Consider the following 22,393-nt stretch of genomic DNA (forward strand, 5'->3'; position numbering starts at 1 on the left):
TCAGGGCACCTCTGTACAGAGGACCATCTGTGCCCTTAGTGTGTCCTCGTGGCTGGAACCCGTGGCCTCTGAGAAGGGCAGGCACGTGAGGGAGACGGGAGGAGAGAGAAACAAGACAGAGGTGGAAGGCAAGGGGAGCGATGCTGTCGTCAGCAGTCAGACCATTCCCAATGAATGGTGGAACAGAGGAGGGGCCCTAAAGGCCACCTCATCTAACACTCTCCTCCGGAAGAGGAGAGCAAGGCCTAGACAGCAGTAATCTCTTGCCCAAGGTCACACCACAAGTTAGTGGCAGACCTGAGACTACACACTGCCCACAAGATGCCCCCATCCCCTGCCCTTTCCAAGAGGCGACATGGATTTATTCCCCCTTATAGAAAGAGGAAAAAAAGAGCCAATGCTTCTCAGCTTTCACGGAAAAAAATATAGCTGAGATTTATCCATCCCCGGGGTTGCAAAAGTCTAGACTTCTCTTTTGCAAGCACCCTGTTTGGCTCTCCAGGGGCTGCTCCCAAGCAGGGAAGGCAGCTGGCTCCCTGGGGCATCCGAGAGAGGCAGAGGGCAGGCCAGGGTGAAGCCAAAACCCCGGGAGGGGGCGAGGCTGTCCAGACAGGGCTGGCAGGGAGGGCACACGTCTACGTGGGGGCTGTGTCCTCTCCTCGCTCCCCTCCCAGAGGTGAGTCAGCCTGAGCAAAGGCAGCAGGGAGGTCTCCCTGGAATCTCCAGACAAGAGCTCAGTGGCACATGATTTGGTGGGTATGTGGGAAGGGGGCAGCTAAAATCACTCTGTTGCCTAGAAAGCCTGACACTGCCAGTCCCCTGGTTCCTGTGGAGTAATCTGGGCCTGCGGGGAGTGCTGGCCCGATGCCGGCGTCTTACCCAACACTGTCAAATGGCTTCCCCACATCCAAGTGGGTGAGATGCAGAAACCACAGCCGTCTCTGCTCAGCACCTCCGAAGTCACAACCCAGCACCATCTATCATTAGAAACAGCCCAGAAAACATGGGGACCAGAAGGGCAGTGAGGCCCAGAGGGCAGATCGGGTACCACCACGGCCCTGAGGACAAGGGCAGCCTCGAAAGCAGAAACCCAAGTCTCCCTCCTGACGATCAATCTCTCTCATTCACCTTCTCTGCCCACCCCGCTCTTTTTTTCCAAAAGCCTGCAGAGACTCCAGCAAACCACTCCCTTACCATCTCTTGTGCAAGCCTCGGTTTTGAGGAGAGCAAAATGGCCAAATGAGGCAGCTGGGAGACAAGAAAACACGGAGTGATTTCAACTTTGGTAATCACAGGAGCAAAGAAAGAACCCACCTTGTTGAGGGGAAGAGAAAAGAAAACCAAAGTTCCTGCAAAAGAGGCCCAGAGGCCACGTGGAAGACGCTCTTTGAAAAAGCCAATTGCCTAATAGGCAATGTTAATCATAGCTCGAAGCATGGGGTTCCTGGATTCAACCCAACGTATCAACTGAGTCTCAGACCCTCCTGGATAACCTCAAATCACTTCCTCATCTACCTCACTGGCTGCGACACAGCTCAGTTCCCACCACGGCTATCAGCACACTCATCCCAGCACCATGCTCCACCGAAGACGGGCCATGAGACTCCGCACACCTAAAGGGTCCATGCTTGTCTATCTGCCTATTCCCCAGACTTGAAAGTCTACCCTGTCTGTGCTCAAGGCCTGAGAAAAGACCCTGCTTTACCCAGGAGAAGAGAGAAAAGAGCTATTCGGTCAATTCTAAGCACATTTCCTCTTGCCCAACCAACAGGTCAATTCCTTAGAGGCAGGATCAGCCTCACACTTTTCTTGCACTCCCAGCCCCCACACCAAGGTCTGCACCAAGTTCACTCTTAAGTGTGCAGTGAACAGGCTCATCTGCCCCATCCTGCCCCCTTCTTCCAGCCCTGGGGGCCATGGGAAGGGCCTACCTCGCCATACTGGGTGCAGTAGGTCTCAGGCTTGGTCAGTCCACAGGTGGATGAAGCTCGGAGAAACCGGGTCCTCCCGACGAGCAGGTCCCCGACAGGCGGATAGCAGGCCCCACGGGAGCAGGCTTGCTGGGCACACAGGAGGCCAGGCAGGGCTGAAATCACAGGGATGTGCTGTGGGGCAGCCCCAAAAGAAAAGAGCCCAGCCAGCCACCCCAGTATCCCTCAGGGGAGCTGACGTGGACAAGACTAGACCCTCTCCCTCACTCAGGCTCCCACTCACTGCTGGAGGTAATAATTGCAGTCCTAATACTGTTCGATTTTCAAAGCTTATTTCATATTCTAGAACCCCAAACTTGAAAAGGAAAGGAAGAGGAACACTGGCAACCAAAACCCACAGATGACCCCGAGAAGCAGCATTTATATATGGCTTTTGGAATCGGGCTAGAGATACACACTTGGCCACCTGGACAGCTCCACAGCTCTTGGTCTCTGGCACAGCCCAGAGGAGGGCTGATGGCTGAGCCACTTGTGAAACACCGCGAGAGGCCTGCACTCTTTCGGCTCCTCTCCCTGCAAAGCTGGCCCAGCCACACTGTGTGAGTGCCCAGCTATGGTCCACAGGAAAATCGAGAAGTCGGGCCACAGCGGCTCTGGAACCCGCTTGAGAATGAAAGGATGGGAAATAAACTGGGTAGAGTGCTCAGGAAACCACAAACACCCTCGGGTAAGAATGAGACACTTGGGAGCCTTTCAACAGAGTCAGAGAATCCTCTTCCTCAAAGGCCCAAAGAAGTGAGAACCCTCACAGGCGTCTCCAGCGGGTCAGTGCTCCAAGCCCAGGACGGGTGATGCTCACACCTTGGTAAACTCTTCTCCTGCCCGGGCTGTCACCTCCCTGCTGGGTAGCAGGGCCTGGAGGGATGGAAAGGGATACTTACCGAAACACAGGAGAAGGAGTGGTCTCATCTTTAGCCAATGGGGTGATCCCCAGAGAGGACCTCACCTGGGGCAGAGAAAAGCAGCCCCAGTTTACAACAGTGCAAACCCTAGAGCACAGTGGCCCCTTTCCTTTTCTGTTTCTGGACTCGAGTTTTTTCAGAAGTCTTTACCTAGGGTTTGACCTAGAACACTTCTGAGCTGCAGGTGCATTTATAGCAAAAAGCCTTGGAAATACGAGAGCTCCAGACCCTGTCCCAGCTGGTACGTGACTCACAGGGGGCCCTGGGAAAATCCCATTCCCTCCCAGACTGCAGGTTCCTCCTCTGGGATGCATGGGAAGGAGGATCAACCCTGGCCTACCCCACACGACCACAAGGACGACATGGGGAGCAGGAAAAGGCTGGGCCTTTTGCAGAAGAGCTGTAGGGAGGTCCAAGGCCTTGTTCCTGCCCCACGAGAGAGGACTGGTTTTTCTCAGGGCCTGGACCAGCAGTCTCAACCTGGCCCAACCTACGGGCCCAAAGGTGAATAGGCAAGCCCTCTCCTGCCATTGGCAAGGTCTCCAATACTACCAAGGGCCACTTGGTGGCTATGGGGGCACATTCTGGGCTAAGCAGGTAGCTGGGATGCAGTGGGGAGAGAGGTACACCTGGAAGTCTTTAATGAGTGAGGATTTCATCTGAACAGGAAGCACCCCAGAATGTCTCCAATTATGGGCCGGGGCTTAATGAGAGAGATGGGGCTGGGAGGCTGCAGAGCAGGGGGTCTGAAGGGGGCTGGGGATGAATGCTCCAATGCCACTGGGGGTGTCCAAGAGGCAGGCCTGCCTTGTCAAACACACCCATCCTGCTCGTGCCGCACTCCCCTCTGCCTTGGACTGGCTGCTCACTCTGCCCCAGTGACAGCCACAAACTCCTTTGGCTGGGAGGGCTGGCGACTCGGCAAGGCATGGGCCAAGGGGACCTGGGGGCACTCCACCCCATCCCAGAAGAGACAGGAGTTCAGGGAAGAGACATGTGGCCTGAGGTCCCACGGCCAGTGATAGACTAAGAGAGAGTCTCATCTTCTGATCTTTATCCAGTGTTCTCTGCTCTCCCACCCCAGCTGCAAATCCCCCTGGAACTCGGCCTTCTGAGCCGGGCTGGTCTCCCCTGTCCACTTCTCTTTTGTGCTCAACCCAAGATCTGAACCTGCTTTCTTCTAAGTCACTGAGGCATTTTTCAGATGTGAAAAAGCAATCCAAACAGCAGCAGACATTTTAACCTAGCGTTTGCAGGTGAGCTCACTCAGGTGAGCTCCCAGGAAGAGGAATGAATAAGGCCCTGCAACCAGGCCCCAGGCACCCAGAGATCCAGCCCTTCTCCCCCATCGAGCCCCCACCAGGCAGGTGAAGGCAGTTAACCTACCTCGCTCTGTGCTGCTGCCGCTGCCGTCCTTTCTCTAGATCACCTGAGAGCTCTCCTTGAATGTGGGGGTCTCCGCTCCTGGCTCCAAGTTTTTAAACAGCAGCCTCACCTCTGGAGACTCCCCGGCTGGGCGTAGCCCCACTGCAGGGCGAGCCTCAGGAATCTGGCAGCCGTCACGCCCATCTGTCGTCACCGCACCCCCACCCCCCAGGACGGGACTGGGCAAGTGGGTGGGTCCCAGCGGCCTCACAGCAAGCTCCGCAGGGCCCTCCTGCCTGCGGGTGCTTCGGGGCCTGATGGGGCACCAGGCAGAAGAGAGTGAGCATCAGAGACCAGATTCCTAGGCTGGGAAGGGCCCTCACCTTTGTGCCAGGCACTGTACTTGGCACTTTCCCAAGGCCAGTGGGGGTCAGTGCCCTCTTGTGTCCTGGACCACCCTGGGTAGAAGACCAGGCGGAGGACACAAAGATCAGGGCTTGCACATACAGCGTTAAAGCCCCAGACGTGTCACTGGGCTGGAAGGTGAGAAGACACAAACATCCAGGACCCTGGAAAGCACCAGTCCCCTCCCAAGGAAAAAAGAAAAGTGGAAAAGCCCGGTTTCTGGGGGAATTTGGAGGATCCTTAAAAGGCGAGGTTCATCAGGAAGGGATCAAAACTCAACTCATCCAAGGAAAGCCTAAGAGGAATGAAGGGTGACTTGAAAAGCCTCCCCTCCAGCTCCCTCTGCAGGCTTGGCAGGGAGCCCTAGGACAGGTAACTACCTGTGAGTCACTGCCCACACCTGCCCCCACCCACTCTAGCCCCTCCCTGCCTGGGCAGGAATGCCCGCCTGGAGGGCCAGAAAACAGACCTGACCACAGGAAGTTCAGGCTGAAGCACAGCTGGACTAACAGAGTCAAAGCAGACTTCCCCTGGCCCCTGCCAGGCCCAAGAACACAGCTTCCCTTGTGGGCTCCTGGGCGGGCTCCTTGCTTAGTGCTCCTGGGCTTAGGGCCCCTGTAAATGGAGGTAACGGGTCCAGACTGAGGGGCTGGTCTCCCAGACCACCATTCCCCCCAGGTTAGGGCCAAAGAGCTTCTAGGGAGATCTGGAAGGTCACCCAGTCCATGTCTTGGCCCTGGAAAGCCTGCCCTGGCATCGTTTCGGAATGCCGTTGCGTCAAAGCTGCAATTTACAGGAGACTCTTAACTACCTATTCCAGCCTGTCAGGGTCTCCTAAACAGAAAGTTCTCTACCGTTGGAGAGTTATGCCAAGAAATTGGTTTGAAAACCCTTAAGGGAAAGATGTAGGAGTTTGTGGATCAATCTGGGCATTTCTAACCCTCAGGTTCTAATTTAACACAAGTTCAGGTGAGCAAGTGTAATTAGCGAAAGGGCAATAAGCTGTTTAGATGCACAACTGATACTCCAATAAATGTTAGGGTCTTGCCCCCTGTAAGCATTCCAGTGAAATCTCTTAGCCTAATTCAGCAAGTTGGGGTCAGTACAAACAGCACCCCTCCAACACAGAGGAGACCCCCACTTAGTCCCCTGCAGAGAAGGGTCACCTCTGACATGGCTGTGTTTTGAGTTCTCCCACCTGGTGGTCTCTCCACTTCCCCAATTCCCTGAACTCAAAGCATCCAGGAAACTCTTATCCTCTGCCCATTACCAGAGGCTGTGACAAAGGACTCATTAATAATTAACTCAGCAGAAGAGAGCAGGTGTTGCAATCCCGATCCTCAGAGGAGACAAGGCGGGGCAGGTGTGCGGCAGGCCTCACCGTGAGTGGCTGGGGCCCTTTAAATCCCCTTCCTCCTCCCTTCCTCTGAGGCCAGGTGCCCAGGTAAATAAGCATTTGGTGTCTCAGACTTCACAGGCTGGGGCAGGTCCGAAGTGGTTTGGCTTGTCAGAGGGAAATGCCAACTGCTGTGCTGGGCGGGGCGGGGCCCATGCACTCCTGCAAAGTCCAGGGTGCTGTTTAAGCGACCCCCAAAGGTGGCCCAGCCGAGATTACTCTTCAGGGAAACTGGTCACTTCCTACTGAAGATCTGGTTCCCCCAGAACTCCAGGGCCCCAGGCACAGGCTTTGGAACTTTTCAGAACCCAGTTTGTTCAGAGTAGCCTAAAATAGAGCCCGAGGCTGGGCTGGGGTCTGGCTAAGGCTAAATGGGAGGTAGGGACGTGGCTTGAGCCCCTGAGCCTCCCCTCTGCACGCCCCTTTCCTCTCTCCCTGCCTCCCATCCTCCTATGACAGAGCACTCATCTGTCCAGGAGCCTTGCCCATTGGAACTCGTGCTCAGGAAAGCAGCTAGTGAAGTCATTCTCCTGCACCCACATCAATCCATCAGCAAATTCTCTTAGCTCCCCCTTCCAAAAGCAACCAGAATCCACTTCCACCCTCCTGGCCTCTCTTCCCGGGACTCCTGCAACAGCCTCCTCACTGTGTACATCCAAGTCCCAACACAACAAGTCCTGTGCCCCCTGCTCAGAGCCCTGCACACGACCCTCATCCCACTCGGGGCCAAGCCAAAGCCCTTAGAGAGCATCTAGGAGGCCTCAGATGGCCGGAAACACTTCATGTTACCTCTCTACCTCCACCACCATGATTACCCTCCCTGCCTTCCTCCAGCCGCCTGGCCCCCTTTCTACGCCTCCAGATTGCCAGCCCTGTCTTATGGCTTCTGCTGCCTGGGACGCTCTTCCCCCTGGACATCTGCAGAGCTAACCCTCTTGTCTTTCTTTCAAGTCTTTTACGGACCCCAACTTCTCAAGGTGTCTGACTCTGACCACCCTATTTACAACTACAGCCAACTTCCCTGCCCCATCCCTCCCCCCACAGCACTCCCAACCCCACCTATCCTACGTTTGGTTGAGTTATATTTATTTATTAATTTATTGGGGACGAGGAAACACCACTTTCTAACCAACTATATAATTTACCTATTTATCATGTTTATTTTCTGCCTCCCTCCACTAGAATATAATGTCCAAGAAGGCAGAGATTTTTACCTATTTTGTTCTACCGTTGTCCCAGTGCTCGATACATAGTAGGTGCTCAATATTTGTGGAATGAATGGAGTCACACTGAAGTGTAAATAACTGATATAGATCAATGAGTTCCCCGTGCCTTTCATGAGTTCTCAGAGGACACAGCCCAGGCGTTTGGCCCCCGGAATGGCTCATGAACAGTGGAAATTCACGCAGCAGCCAGCTGCAGTGCGGAGGTCCTTTCTGAGGCGCCTGCCCCCAGATTACAGAAATGTCACCATATTGATATAGGCAGGATCCTTCTTTGCCTGCTCACCAGCCGTTCCTGGCAGTGTCTCGGACAGGGTTTGGGGGTGGCATTAGAAGCTACTGTCTCCATCATCCATCTGTCAGTCTCACACTGTCCAAGTTGCTAGGGAGACCAGCCAAGATCCAATCAATGAGACATCAAGGAGGGGAGCAAGGGAAGGGGGACAGGAGGAAGAAAAGGAGAGAAGAGATTAAGGGAGGATAAGAGAGCCTGGCCCAGGCTGTGAATCAAGTGTCCGGGGAAGGGGCGCCGGGTGACTAAAGCCCAGGCAACACCTGAAGACAGTGAGTCATGGCTGAGTCCTCGTCGGTGGGACAGGGTAGACTCCAGGAAAGGCCCTGGGGATTTGCCACGTGACTAAAGCTGGCGTGGCCCTGCACTCTAGCACAACTACTCAGCTGTCCAGACAGTTGGTCACTCCTCTGTGTGCCTCCCCAGGAACCAGAGAGAGAAGGTGGGCCTGGTGTGGTACTCTGGCACAGACAGGAGCCCGGCCTCAGGAAGGGACAGGCTGTCAGCAGGACAGGAGCTGCGTGCCACGGGGCCACTGTGCTCCATACCTTCCGTCTCTCCCCACCCTCCACTACCCGGCCTGAATGCTCACCCAGTGGAAGACTGTGCACGTTAGCTTGAGCCTGAGGGCTGGGAGAAATTGGGCAGCCAGCCTAAAATAAGTACAACCAACGTTTATTGAGTTTATATGCAGACATACGCAGCGTGCTGGGCACTGTTCTAAGCCCTTTACGTGTAACTCACTCGCTACCCACCGCATCTCGGTGGGGATAAGTGACGGCGGCGTGATAAGAGGATGGCACAACTTCCCCCTCACCCGAGGAAGGGGCTGCCCTGCCCTGAAGTCAGGCTCCTGGGCCATCTCGGGGGCCGCAGGTCCTTCTGCTCTGTCTCCCGAGGTGCACTCCCTAGTGGCCCCCCCCTCCTGAGGGGTGCAGTCCAGGGCAGCCTACTGTATGCCAGCCCGTGGCTGGATTCCAGAGAAGAGGAGGAATTATCCCTTCATTCCTGCCACCTCCACCCCTCCCAGACTCCCTGACATCCCTCAGGCACAGGGGCTGGCCCATCACCACCCCCTGCCCCACCCCCAGCCACTCTACCTCTACTTGATTACTCAACCATTGACCTCTGAGAATTAGGTTCTCGGGACCTAAGTCCGGCCTCTGTGACCTTTGGCAAAGACTTACCATGCGGAGCTGGCCGGGCCGCCACGGCTCCGCCTTTCTGAGAGGAGAGAGACATGCACAGGTCTGAAGGGGCCACGTGCAGGTGTCACCTGGCAGGTCACGGCAGGTTGTGGCGGGTCGTGAGCGTCTGGAAAAGAAGACAAAGAAATGGCTGAGAGCGAGGTGGGGCAGGTGCCACCTGAGATCTGCTCCCCGAGCTATCGGGGGCTGCCCCACGGGACTCTAAAACTCTGATCCCCAAAAGGGCTGCTTAGAGAGACAAACTAAATGCCCTGATGTTCAAAAGGGCATGTGAGGGGCTGAGTATAGAGGAATAAGCACCTTGTGGTTTCAGGGAAGGGGGTGCGTGTGCGTCTGGCCCCCTGTCTGGAATCCACGCAACCTGACGGCGTTGGCTGCACGGCGTCTGTGTACGAACTTGACCCAGGTCTAGCTCTGCGACTCGGCAGAAGTGTGAACTCAGGCAAGTTTCTCTCAGCTTCAGTTTCATCATTTGTAAATAAACGTGCTGGGCTCCACTGGTTCTCACCCAGGCTGCCCCTCAGAGTTACCTGGAGAACTTAAACTGTCACATCCCAAGCCCAGGCCTCACCCAGAGAGTCACTGGCCTGTAGACGGGCAGGGACGTTCGGATGTTTTTAAAGCTCCCTGGGTGATTCTAACGCGCAGCCACGGCTGGGAGACACTGAAGCCCCCTCCAGCTCCAGGATGCTCTGCTCTCGGGCTGGGGCGGTTTGGGACAATAGGTAAAAGGGTAGGTAGACTTTAGAGGGAGAAAGATGAAGACTCAAGCCTGGTTCTGCACTCACCAGCTGTGTGACTTTGAACAACTGAGTTAGCCTCCCAAAGCCCCCTCACTGCAGTGAGAATGATGACAAATCTACGGCACAGATCCTGTGAAGACTGAGTTAAATAATTCATGCACAATTCTCTGCAAAGTGCCCGGCCAGGTGTGTGCTCTACAAGAGGTGTCTGTCCCACGTGTGCATCACACGCAGGTGTCGGAGCCTATGATCAGCAGTCTTCGCAGCTGTTAACTAAAAGCACACAGCTCTCCCACCCAGTTGGTTCCCAACTCATTCACTGGGCAGGGAGCTGGCTTGGGCCGCTCCCCTCCTCCTTCCCCAGGGAAGCCCCAGGCCACACACTGAGAATCTGCTTTGTGCACTGCACCCTTTTCCTTAGGGGAGGTAAACTCCCCCGAGCCATGACCAGACTGGCATGGAAGGGAGGGGGGCAGGGGGCCCCCCACCAGAGCTAAGCTCCCTGGCAGTAAAGGGTGCTTCCAGCCTTCCCAGACGGGGGAAGGGTAGTGTTTACAAACACAGAGGACAGAGGAGCAAGTGTAAGCTGAGGGCCTTATTGCTTTATGGCCTTCCAGAGTTAGTAAATTCAGAGTCCAACACCTGATTAAGAAAGCTGGTACGCACGGCAGGTTTGCAACTGAGCTCAGGACACTGCCCGGCCAGTCTCAGGGCAGGAGAGAAAAGGCTCTTCTCACTGGCCCTCTGCTCTCACAGATCAAAGTCTGGTCAACCTCCCAGCAGACAAGCGGGCTGAGTTCTTACCCAACCTAATTCTTCCCCCTTAAAGCAGAATTCAAAACTGACCCCCTTCTGATCCAAACCATCAATAAAAAGATTTTTATAACTTTGAGAAATGTTTAGGAGGTACTATTAAATCTACTTTACAGGAAAAAAGTACTCAGAAAACAAGGAGAAAATAGCCAAAGTGTTAGCATTTCCCATTTCTTTCTATTTCTTTATGCACTCTCATCTTCCATAATGAGTGTCTTTTACTAGAATAATCAGTAACAATAAAGAAGAAAGACTCAGGGTGGGAAGAGTGACCTCTGTCCACTATAAGCGGTCTGTGATCAGTCCTCCCTCTGATCCCTCCTTCACCTGAAAGCGCTTCCGCTAAACCCGCTGACTGCCTGAGAGTTTGCTCTGTAAGTTTTCTAAATCGTCACAGATTTTACAAGATATGGTTTCCCCTTCTTAAGTATTGCTTCCTGGGGCAGGAGCTGTTACGTCAGAGCACGTAGCACAGTTCCTCAATAAATGTCTGCACCGATAAACTGTGAAAGAGGAAGGAAAGAAGGCAGGAAGGGAGGGAGGGCGGAGTAACTACCAGCACCTTATCTTCCTGCTTCATGTACTGGGGCAAACCAAAAAGAAAGAAATAGAGTCAGTTCTCAATTTATCTATATTTTGGGAGAAAGAAGTGAGGATAACCAAAATGACCACCCTCATCCAAATTTGCACATTTCTCCATTGATAATGCCAACTAATCCTGGTTTTTCCATTGCTAACTGAGAAATCTGTATACCCAGCAGCTCACATTGTTCAAGTATAAATACGCATACATGTTCATGACTGTGATGTTACATTTCTATGTCAGGTATGTGCATGGTCTCCAACAAGAGACCATAAGCTCCCCGTAGCTAGGAGTGCCAGATAAAATACAAGAATCCCAGTTAAATTGGGATCTCAGTTAATCAAGGAATACTTTTTTGGTGTAACTAAGCTCTAAATATTGCACAGGGCATACTTATACTAAAATATTATTTATTGTTAATCAGAAATTCAAATTTTACTGGGCTTTCTCTCTTTTTATTTGCTAATTCTGGCAACCTCACTTGTAGTAGGTTGTCCAGCCAGTCCCATGACTTCCAGACTTTTCCTAACATGGTTGTCTTCCTCTAGAAGGTCTTCCATCTATTAATAATCTTCCTAAAATATGATGCTTTGAAGTGAGCACACGTTCCCTGGGTTCTGGATGCCTTCACATCATGGTGTCATCCTCTGGGGAAAGAGTCCCTTTGTCAAAGGCCACTCCAGGTAAAGGACTGAGAACTGAACCAACAGTGCAAAGATGGGCCTATCCCTCCACCATCTGGAGACTGCATGAGTGCTTCTTGGGCATTGTAGGTCATAGTTACTGCCTTGTTTAAGTACTACTCTAGAAAGAAATCACTGTGTATTTTCCTGAGAGAACAGAAGGGAACAAAATAATTTCCTAACTCTTGATAAATACCAGGCACTAGGCTAAGCAATATATATATATATATATATATATATATATATATATATATATATATATATATATATATATATACACATACACACACACACATATATATATATATACACACTATCTCATTTAAGCATCACTGCTGTCCTTTAAGATGGCCCTTTGAAGGAGATATTATTATCCTCTTTTTTATAGCATTATTAAGTAGCTTATACAAGGTCACAGAGCTAGTGTTTTAGGATATGCTATGCTGTAGCAATAAATTAGCCATAAAATCCCAGCAGCTTAACGTAACAAAAGTTAATATGTTGCTCCCACAAAGAAACTGCAAGGCAAAGGTCAGGGGAGGGACCCCTGTTCCACAAAGTCACTCTAGGACTCCTGCCATATTGTAGCTGCACTAACCAGGACACATGGCCTTAAAGGTCTTGGCAGCAAGGTTAGAGACAGCACAACGGAACCCTCCCCACTCATTCCATGCTTCAGCTTCCAACCCACTGGCCAGAACTACTCACAGGGCTCCTCAGTGATCTTCAGAGGAAAACAAAGTGGACACATAGCATTGTCTACCACAACCAGCATATGGTAAAACCAGAATGCAATGGGCAGGTCTTTAAGCTTCCAAAGTCCATGCTCTTTGCACTACAACATTTAACCTCCCGAGATTGAAGCAATCTATTTTTCATAAAAAGGAAATGTCATATGGGATAGTTTGTAGAAAACAAAACCTCAAGGAAACTGGTAGGAAAAGCACCTGTGGTGACTATTCTAGATTTGCAAAACCTAGAAGATGACAAGAATGCCCCTACCTGGAAACCCTTAAAAGCACAGATGAGACCTCTGCAAATTGCAGCCAGCAGGTATATATCTATGAGACACCGCTTCAGTCTATAAGAGAAACACCACTGGGGGTGGCAGCAGGGCTTCAAGGAGAAGATTCTGGTCTGTTGCAGGGTGACCAAACATTCTGGGTTGCACAGGACTCCCCTCATCTTGGCTCTGAAAGGTCTACATCCTGAAAACCCTTCACTCCCAGGCAAATTGGAACAATTGATCACTCCGCTTGTACATCAATGCTTTTCTCCCAGACAGCTTTTGAAAGTGTCACCTCGAGTGGCTCAGCAAATTCTCCATGAAGATGCACAATGATCTGAGAAAGTAAAGTTTGCCCTGAGTCCAAGAAAGACCTGGTTGTAAATAGCACATGGAAGAGCAGTTCTCTTCAAGGAACTTAGCAGAGCAGTTCTCTTCACGGACTTGGGGAAAACAAAATGGCAAATGGCTTTTGTTCTGGGGACAACTCCACTGCTGCAGCCTCAGGTGCAGAAAGTGTTTTCCAGTCAAGTCACATCGCTGACCCATAGTTAGCTTGTAGATACACTAACAACTCTGTCTTTCTTAAGTTAAATGTCATTAAAACAGGTTGCCCCCTCTTGAATTTGTGCCATTCTTAAGATGTGTGTGGGTATGTACACACACAGACACACATGCGTACCTTTACACTTTTGCCTGCTACATTTCATCTTTTCCTTAATAGTTTTGGCTTGTGCTTTGTCTACTATGCGTTGGATTTGGTATGGACTTTATCCCGCACATTCTCCATCATGTTCTGGTTAAAGTCTGAAGTCTTCAGCTGGACATTCAGGGTTCAGATGAAGAAGTTGCATTTTAGGCCCTGATTCACATAAACTTCTTCACTCACGTGCTTTGATTCAGCGACTTGCTTCCTCGAGCACACTTAGGTTTGATTTGTCCAACTCTGACTGTCTACACTGCCCTGTCCACCTCATATGTACTTGGCAAAGTCGTAAATCCAAGACTCAGATCAGATTCCTGGTCAGTGGTGGCTTCTCTGGTATTCTCTGTAAATTCTTCCCTCCCTTTAGCAAGTAGACCTCACATAACAACCCAATCAGCAATAAGTTCCCTTCTGACTTGTAAATCCCTTTTCTAAATACCTCAAAGTTGCGCACTTATGTTTGTTCAATTTTTAATTATTTTGTGATTTTTCCCCAAACATGGATTGTAAACTCTTTGAGGTCAAGGGTAACCACTGAGTGCACAGCCCAGTGTTTGCACGTAGTAGGTTCTCAGTAAGCAGATATTGATTTAATAGCATGAATTCACAGGGTAAGGGAAAACCAAACACAAAAAATGCTTAAAGAATATGATGCCATCAATACTACTCCGTAACTCCTTCTCAGGACAACTTAGAGAGAAAATCACCCAGGAAAAGAAATACCGATTTCCCTCCCCTAAGAATAGGAACCTGGGAAAATTCATGATGAACTGATCCACTCATCGGCAGAATTCAAAGCCTATGCAGCCTTGAGTTATATGCCAACTTCTTATTTTATCCATCATGGCTGGTATTTAGGGATAGGAATGCCAGGAACCAAAGTGGTGGGCCTGTTGGTATTTGGAACTGAAATAGTTCTGGGGCCAGGCCCATACATCTAGGCACTCAAGGCCTTAAGCCCCAGCTGTTAGAACCTTGAGAGGCGATGAAAGAGGCAAATGTGGGTTTAGGGGAGAGGAAGGAACAGGTGCACAGAAGGTCTTAGGAAGCAAGGATCCCTAATGTTCTTAGGACTCAATGTCACTCCCAAAGAGTCAGGAAACTTGTGTAGCAAAAGGTCTATCAGTCACTGCCTGTCCCTGTGCTGCCAATGGCAACATGGCCCACTGGCAGTTTCACGCCCATCCAATCCTTGGCCAATGAGCACCAAGCCCAGTACACCAAGAGCCCCTCCCCACACACAAAGGGGGTCTACGAATGTGTATTTCTCCAAGTCCACTGCCTGGGGTTCAAGAGCATCACAGGGGACAACATGAGCATCGAGGGGCAGCTTCTCTTTCTCTCATCGACCTCCCCTCTGTGTCCAATCTGCTGCTTTTCTGGTCCTTCATCTGGGTCTTTGACAGTGCTCCTTATCCCCCAGTGGTGCTGGGGGTCTGGATTGTGGATCTGAACCCTCCCAGCAAATCAGTCTTTGTACTGACACCCCTCCACCCCCAGCTCTGTCTGGTACTCATTCTCAGGGCCTGGACTTTTCTTCCAGTTTTCCTCATCACATTTCAGCAGACCCTTCTGACTTATGACCCAGAAACACAGAAATATCTGGAACCATTCATCCACTCAACAAACATTTATCAAGCACCCACCAGATGCCAGGGACCCAGCAACACAGCAGTAAACAACTCAGACACAAGCACTGTCTCATGGGGCACAGGCATTAAACACATAATTACCAAATAATTTATTAATTTTGCAACCAGAGTAACCTCAACTTCTAAAGCCATCTAAGAGTCACTCTTTCCTCTACTATCCAAATAACAGTAATTCTGAGAATTCTAGGCTTAAATGCTAACATTCAAATCCATTCTGGTTGCTGCTGCCCTCAAACACTTCTAGCTTTCTCGGAACCCTTTCTCGACGCTGCCCTCAATCTCTCCAGCCTCTTTTGGCCCCCAAAGCAAAGCAGGAACATATGATCTACACAGACAGGGTGAAGGAACCCTAATCTTTTTGGAGATTAGGACCCCTAAAGTCATACTCGATCCCCAGAAGACACCAGAAAGCTGTGACACCAGGCAGAGGAAGAGCCTGACCTCTTCTAAGCATAGGAAGAAGGGGTGGAAACAGCCCGAGCGAGGTAGAGAGTTGAAACTAGGGCAGGAGGGGTAGGTAGGGGCCAGGTCACATAGAGGGAATGGTTCCCGACCCTAGTTATGTATGAGAATGTTTTGGAATTTAAAAAAATTTTCTGCTGCCTAGGCTCCACCCCAGGAGATTTAACTGGTCTGGGATAGGGTTGAGGAGCTGGTATTTTTTAAAGTTCCTCAAGTGATTCTAACACGTAACTAGTGTAAAGAAAACATAGGTCCTTGGAACCAGCCAGAGAGACAGAGCATTGAATGGTGAAGAACATGGACCCTGGAACCAGACAGTCTGGTTTGGAATCCTCTCTCTGTCACTGACCAGCTGTGTGATCCCAGGCACCTTGTTTAAGCTTTCTCTTCCTCAGTTTCCCTATCTGAAAAATGGGGATAATAGTTTATCCACTTTACAGAGTTGTTCATAGGCTTCATAAGTTAATGCATACAGAGGTCTCAGAAGGCACATAGTAAGGGTGCAATGACTTTTAGCTTTGACTGTCCTATGGGAGCAATGATGGCACCTTGGACTAGGCTGGAGACAGTGGACGTGGAGAGAAGTGGATGGAGTTTTGACGAAAAAAATCAAGAATTTCATTTGGCAGGTATTAAGTTAAAGACACCCTATTATCCAAGAAGAGATGCCAATATGTAAGCCTGGAGCCCAGGAGAGACAAACAAATTTCAAAATCATTAGCATATAGAGCTGTGCAGTCCAGTACCGTAGCCACCAGCCGCACACAAGTGCTTAATTTAAACTTAGATTAATTAAGATTAAATGAAATTAAAAATTCAGTTCACCCACCAATTTAGCCACATTTCCACATGTAACTAGTGGCTACCACAGTGGGCGGTGCAGACATGGAACATTTCCATCACTGAGGAAAGTGCTGTAGGGAACGCTGAGAATATCCCAAATCACAGAACTGTAGGAAATCATCTAGAAAGTGGCTCACAATTCTGGCTACACACTAAAATCACCCCAGGAATTCAGAGTTGATTCATCTTGGGGAACTCCCAGGCGATGGTGGTTTTTAACAGCTCCCAGGATGATTCTAAAGTGGAGCCAGGGCTGAGAACCACTGACCCAGGGAAACAACACAGATGGAAGCGAGGGATTGTTTAAGGGCCTAGATGGCTCCAACACTAAGGGCAGTAACTCTCAACCTCCGCTGCACGTTGGAATCACCTCTGGAGCTTTAAAACTCACTGATGCCTGGGACCTACGTGGAGAGACTTCTTTTTTTTTTTTTTTTTTTTGAGACAGAGTCTCGCTCTGTTGCCCGGGCTAGAGTGAGTGCCGTGGCATCAGCCTAGCTCACAGCAACCTGAAACTCCTGGGCTTTAGCGATCCTACTGCCTCAGCCTCCCGAGTAGCTGGGACTACAGGCATGCACCACCATGCCCAGCTAATTTTTTCTATATAGATTTTTAGCTGTCCAAATCATTTCTTTCTATTTTTAGTAGAGACGGGGTCTCACTCTTGCTCAGGCTGGTCTCGAACTCCTGAGCTTGAGCGATCCACCCGCCTCGGCCTCCCAGAGTGCTAGGATTACAGGCGTGAGCCACCGCGCCTGGCCAAGAGAGACTTCTGATTTAATTGGTCTGGCGCCCAACCTGGTCTTCATGAATTTTAAAAGCTCCCCAAGTGATTCTATGTGCATCCAGGGTTGAGAACCACTGATTGATAGAGGAGAAGGGTGTGACAAAGGAGACCTAGGAGGAAGATAGTAATGCAGTAAGATGAAGACCAGGAGAGTATGTTGTCCCTGAAATAAAGAGAAAAAGTGTTTCTGTGAGGAAGAAATGATCATATCTGTTGACTGCTAAAAATATCAATAAAGTGCCATTAGATTTTAATGGAGCAGTAACGCTAATGGGAGTGAGTAAAACAGTGATGCGTTGGTGAAGAAGTGGATACAGTGTTTGTAGACAACTACTAATAAACCGTTTGAGTTATGAAGAGAAGCAAAGAACTCTGGCAGCAGCTGGATAGTGACGTGGGGTCGTGGCCTAGGGTTTTTAAGATACAGATTTTAGAGTACGTTTGTATGCTGGTGAAATGTATTCTAATAAAGAGGGAGAAAGTGATGATGCAGGAGAGTGGAAAGATCTGACAGGAGGTTGACTTTCTAGCCAAAATCCATACCCAATGTTGTGGACTGAATGTTCATGTCCTCCCACCACCACCACCCCAGATTTGTAGGTTGAAGCACTAAGCCCCAGTAGGGCTGCGTTTGGAGATGGAATCGCTAGGGAAGTAATTAAGGTTAAATGAGATCATATGGGTGGGGGCCCCAATCCAATAGGATTAGTGTCCTTATAACAAGAGACACCGGAGAGCTCACTCATGCTGCCTCTTCCTCCTTTCCTCCCTCCAAATGAGCCAGCACCTTGATCTTGAACTTCCAGCCTCCAGAATTGTGACAAAATAGATTTCTTTTTGTTTAAGCCACCCAGTTTAAAGTATTGTTACGAAAGCCAAGAATATTAATACACCCACCTTCCTCTTTGTGTTTTTAAAAAAATCCCCATTGTTTTTCAAGTTCTGAGGGCAGTGGCCCTATCCTCAGCTCAGAGCTAAATCCTGATCACTTAAACCAATTGTCTTAGTCTGGGCTGCTATAACAAAATACCTTAGACTGAGTAATGTATTATATAAACAATAGAAACATATTTCACACAGTTCTAGAGGCTGGGAAATCCAAGATCAAGGTGCCAGCAAATTCAGTATCAAGTAAGGGTTCACTCTCTGTGTCACAGATAGTGCCTTCTAGCTGTGTCCTTACATGATGGGAAGGACAAATCAGCCCTCTTCAGCCTCTTATATAGGGGCACTAATCCTACTCAAGAGGGCTCCACCCTTATCATCCAATCACCTCCCAAAGGCCCTACCTATCAATACCATTGCAATGGGGATTAGATTTCAACATATAAATTTGGGGGAGGGGGATGCATACACATTCATACCATGGCACCAGTAGTTCTCAAACTTTAGTGTGCATCAGAATTACCTAGAGAACTTTTAAAAACACACATGGCTAGTCCCCATCCAGAATTTCTGATTCAATGGTTTGGGATGGGGCCCAAAGATTTGCATTTATAACAAGTTCTCAGGTAGTGGTGCTGCTGCTGGTCCTAGGGAGAACATTTGACAGCCACCAGTCTAAGCTTATGATGCTAACTAATCCTTTCCTTTAAAAGTAGTCTTAGGGATGGACATGTGATCTAGTCTAACCAATGAAAAGAAGTCTCTGAGGGGATTATAGGAATAATTTCCTTGCTGATTAAAAAAAAAAAAAAGAACAGCCTTTCTTCTATTATTGGATGTTGTCATATTGAATGTGATGCCTGAAATTGTGGCAGCTATCTTACCACCATGATGAGAAGTAACTGCGGCCAGCCTCCACGCTGAAGCTATCATAGTGGAAAGATAAAAAGAGCCTGAATTCTTGACAGTGTTAAGCTACTGAATTAACCAATCCAGGAGTCCATGTCTTGTGAAATAATGTATTTTTCTTATTGTTTAATCTGTTTTTGAATTAGATATAAAGCTTTCCTTACTTGCAGCCCAAAGCAGCCTAACTTATTCATGGACTCCCAGACCCTTAAATGAGCCATGATGAGATGAAGGGTAGCTTTACATAGAAAGAATTGGAGATGCTTTTTCCATGTCAACGTGAGAGAAGGCAGAGCATATGGGTACTGATGAATAGATTTGGGAGTTGGAAGATGAGATAGCTCCAGTCTGATCCTTCTGTTTCACCGGTGCGTGACATAATAGGGAAGAAAAAGATATAGCCAGTTGGGGAAGCAGGAAGAAAGTGTGAAAAAACCTTTTCAGAGTAATAAAAGCAATTGATTTGGGAAACATAAGAAGTTATGGCTAGATACCCATTTGAGATCTGTGGTCTTAAATTTACAGAAAATAAACAACCTAGTTGGGTAATTTTCTCCAGCAACGGTAAACTGCTTGGGTACAGGTTTATATAAAGCAAACAGCTAATTCCAACCATGGTTGAGTCTTTCGAGGTGAATATGTTATGAAAGAAACAGAGTAGGGCAAAGGAGTACAGGGTGTCTGTGAGGAAGTGCTTATGATGATGGACCAACCACCAAATCTAAGCCAGATTCTCCCGCCCTGGTTAGTTTTCCCCAGTCAAGCTAAGGGTTGGCTTTCTCCTATCTTCACAGGCAGAGCTCCCAGCATGCTACTTGAATTAGTTTCCTATTGCCGCACAGCATATTACCACAAACTTACAAGCTTAAAACAACATCTATTTGTTAGCTCACACTTCTGTAGGTCAAAAGTGTGGACACGGCAGCTCAGGGTGTCAAAGGCTAATAGCAAAGTGTCAGGTGGGCTGCATTCCCATCCGGGGCTCAGGGTCTTCTTTCAAGCTCACACGGTTGCAGAATAATTCAATGCCTTGTGACTGTAGGACAGAGGTCCCATTTTCTTGCTGTCTGTTAACCAGGGGTACTCTCAGCTCCCAGGAGCCACTCAAATTGCCCCTCCATCTCCAGAGTTAACAAGGGAGAATATCCCTCATTTTTTAATTCCTTTCACATTTTGAATCTTTTCTTCAGAAAAAGCTCAATTCCTTTGAAGGGCTCACCTGATAGATCAGGACCATCTGGATAATCTCCCTCTCTTAAAATCAACTGTGCCACATAACATAACCTACTTATGGGAATGACTCTCCCATCACTCACACGGGTCCCAGGGATTCTACAGGGCTTGCACACCAGGGGCCAGGAATCTTGGTGACCACCTGAGAATACTGCCTACCACATTAGAAATGAACCCTTTATACCAAGAGGGCTCCTGGCCTAGATTCTAGATATGAGGGGGGGATATGAGATTTTGTGATTCATACCCCTAGAACTTCCCTACTCTGGAAGCTGGTTTAGGAAGTAAAGACCTGTTGCTCTGCTTCACCGCCAGCCTCGGGCAAACATGGGTGTCTCCTCAGTCCCCAGATTTGTACCCTTTCTCTTTTATCCCTGTCCCCTCATGGGGTAATCTCTCCCATTCCCAAAACCTCAGTCAACCCCAGCTCACTGAAACCTCCCAAATCCCCACCTCCAGACCCAACCTTTCTTCAGAGCTCCTGATTCACGATTCAGATACAACCATCTGATTGACCATCTTTGTCGGCATGTCCCATAAGCAGCCCAAACTCTATAAATCCAAAATGGACCTCATTCTTCTCCTCACCAGATGTGTTCCTCCCCAAGTCTGGGAGTCACCCCAGACTCCTTCTTCTCCCACAGCACAAGCCTGTCTGTTTTTCCTATGATTTATCACTCACTCTGTTTCCCTCCATCCCCATTAACTGTCTTGGCTCAGTCCCTCAGGTTAATGCACTAGCAGCCCACTTGCTGCCTCTAGCCTCACCAGCCTCTTGCCCATCCTGTTCTCTGCCATAGCGACCTACTTAAAATGCCAACCTTTAGCATTGTGCTGCCTAAAATTAATCAAGGTTTCCCTATACCCATAGGATAGCCAATTCAATCAAAGACAAATTGGTGGCTGTGTATTCAACACTTCAATGAACTACGCACTGTGCTAGCTCTGAGGTCACAGTGCTGGGCAAGACAGGGGCGCCTACTGCCCTCATGGAATGTACAGCCCTGCAATGGAGACAGACAATCAAGGTATGAAAGAGAAAGGGAGGTGGCGAGGGAGCAGGTAGCAAGGGCAGCTGAGAGGGCAGGTGAGAGGGAAGGTCTCCCCAAGGAAGTGGGAGGACAGTGACACTTGCAGGATGAGTAGGAGTTCGCCGGAAAAAGGGAGATGAGGAAAGTGTTACAAAGGAACAGAGCAGTGCAGCTGGCCCCCAGGAAGTGAGGGCTGAGGGACATATGATGGAGCTGGAAAAATAGACAAGGACAAGATCAGAGGGGGGCCTTATAAGCCATGAGAATCCATGGCATTATCTAAACAGTATTGTGAGAATCCACTAAAGGATTTTTTTTTAATATTCCACTAGCTTTTCTCTAACTACTGAAGGATTTTAAAGAGAAGAATGATGTGATCAGATTTGCATTTTTTTTTAAAGATTGCACTGGATTGCAGTGGAGTGAAATAGAGCAGGAAGGTCAAGACCTGAGGCAGAGACCAGCTGGGAGACTATAGCATAGTCCAGGTGAGACAGTGGGACTTAGACTAGGAGGGTAGCCGAGGGGACAGAAAGCAAATTAAATCAATAGATATTTAGGAGGTGAGCTGACAAGTCTTGGTGATTGTTTACATACGAGTGGTGATGGAGAGGGAGGAGGAAAAGATGGCCCCCAGGCTTTAGACCTGAGCTACTGGGTGGATGGTGAAGCTTGGATTAGTTGGTGGTACAAGTTTATGGGGTAGAAAACTGAATTTGACTTTAGATGAGGTAAGTTTGATATTTGCAAGACATCTAAGTCAAAATGTACACTAGGCAGAGAGATACACAGGTCTAGAGCTAAGATTTGTACATCATCTTCAAGGAGGCAGTCACGGAAGCCCTGGGAATGAATCAAATCACCCAAAGAGAGAATACAGAATAAGGAAAGGGGCTCCAGGACTGAGTCCTGAGAAATACTCACATTTATAGGTTGGATAAAAAGGAAAAGTGAGAAAATGATACTAAGGTGTGTCCAGAATAGGGTAGAAGGAAAACTAGAATATGGTGTCATGGAAGGCTGGGAGAATGTGTTCCTAGAAAAAGAGAGTGGGCAACAGTTCCTAGGCATGACATGAGTATGGGATCATTTACGTAATCATTTATCCTCTGGCTCTTGCCTACTACTTCCCCCTCATTTCCCAAAATCCATCCTTCATGCTCTAACACCAGTCTTGCCTAACTTCTCTTGGACCACTCGATGCTTTCTCAGGCATCCTCCCTTCTTAAATGCAGTCCTCTCTTATTTAAGGCCTCCTCTAAACCTGAACACCAC

General features: G+C 49.1%; 2 protein-coding genes across 4 annotated transcripts in view; both read right to left on the reverse strand.

The window, feature by feature from the left end:
* Window positions 1–6,154, reverse strand: part of LAMB3 (laminin subunit beta 3) — a 37,491-nt gene extending 31,337 nt beyond the window's left edge. The window contains exons 1-3 of one of the 2 annotated variants that reach the window (XM_045536163.1): window positions 4,280–6,154; window positions 2,873–2,937; window positions 1,932–2,086 (exon numbers count right to left, since the gene is read on the reverse strand). In XM_045536163.1, coding sequence (XP_045392119.1) covers window positions 1,932–2,086; window positions 2,873–2,900 — 183 coding nt within the window. In that variant the 5' untranslated portion in view covers window positions 2,901–2,937; window positions 4,280–6,154. Of the gene's footprint in view, window positions 1–1,931; window positions 2,087–2,872; window positions 3,761–4,279 lie in introns of those variants that run through there. The other variant, XM_045536164.1, reaches the window with a different exon arrangement.
* Window positions 6,155–7,227: 1,073 nt separating this feature from the next.
* The window catches only part of C23H1orf74 (chromosome 23 C1orf74 homolog), a 113,187-nt gene continuing 98,021 nt past the window's right edge, over window positions 7,228–22,393 (reverse strand). For both annotated transcript variants that reach the window (XR_006731071.1, XR_006731072.1), the window contains 2 exons: window positions 8,762–8,888; window positions 7,228–7,664 (listed from right to left, as the gene is read on the reverse strand). The gene's annotated coding sequence lies outside the window, so the exon portion shown is untranslated. The remainder of the gene's footprint in view (window positions 7,665–8,761; window positions 8,889–22,393) is intronic.

This window comes from Lemur catta, chromosome 23 (genome assembly GCF_020740605.2).
Source record: "Lemur catta isolate mLemCat1 chromosome 23, mLemCat1.pri, whole genome shotgun sequence".
Lineage (NCBI taxonomy): Eukaryota > Metazoa > Chordata > Mammalia > Primates > Lemuridae > Lemur > Lemur catta.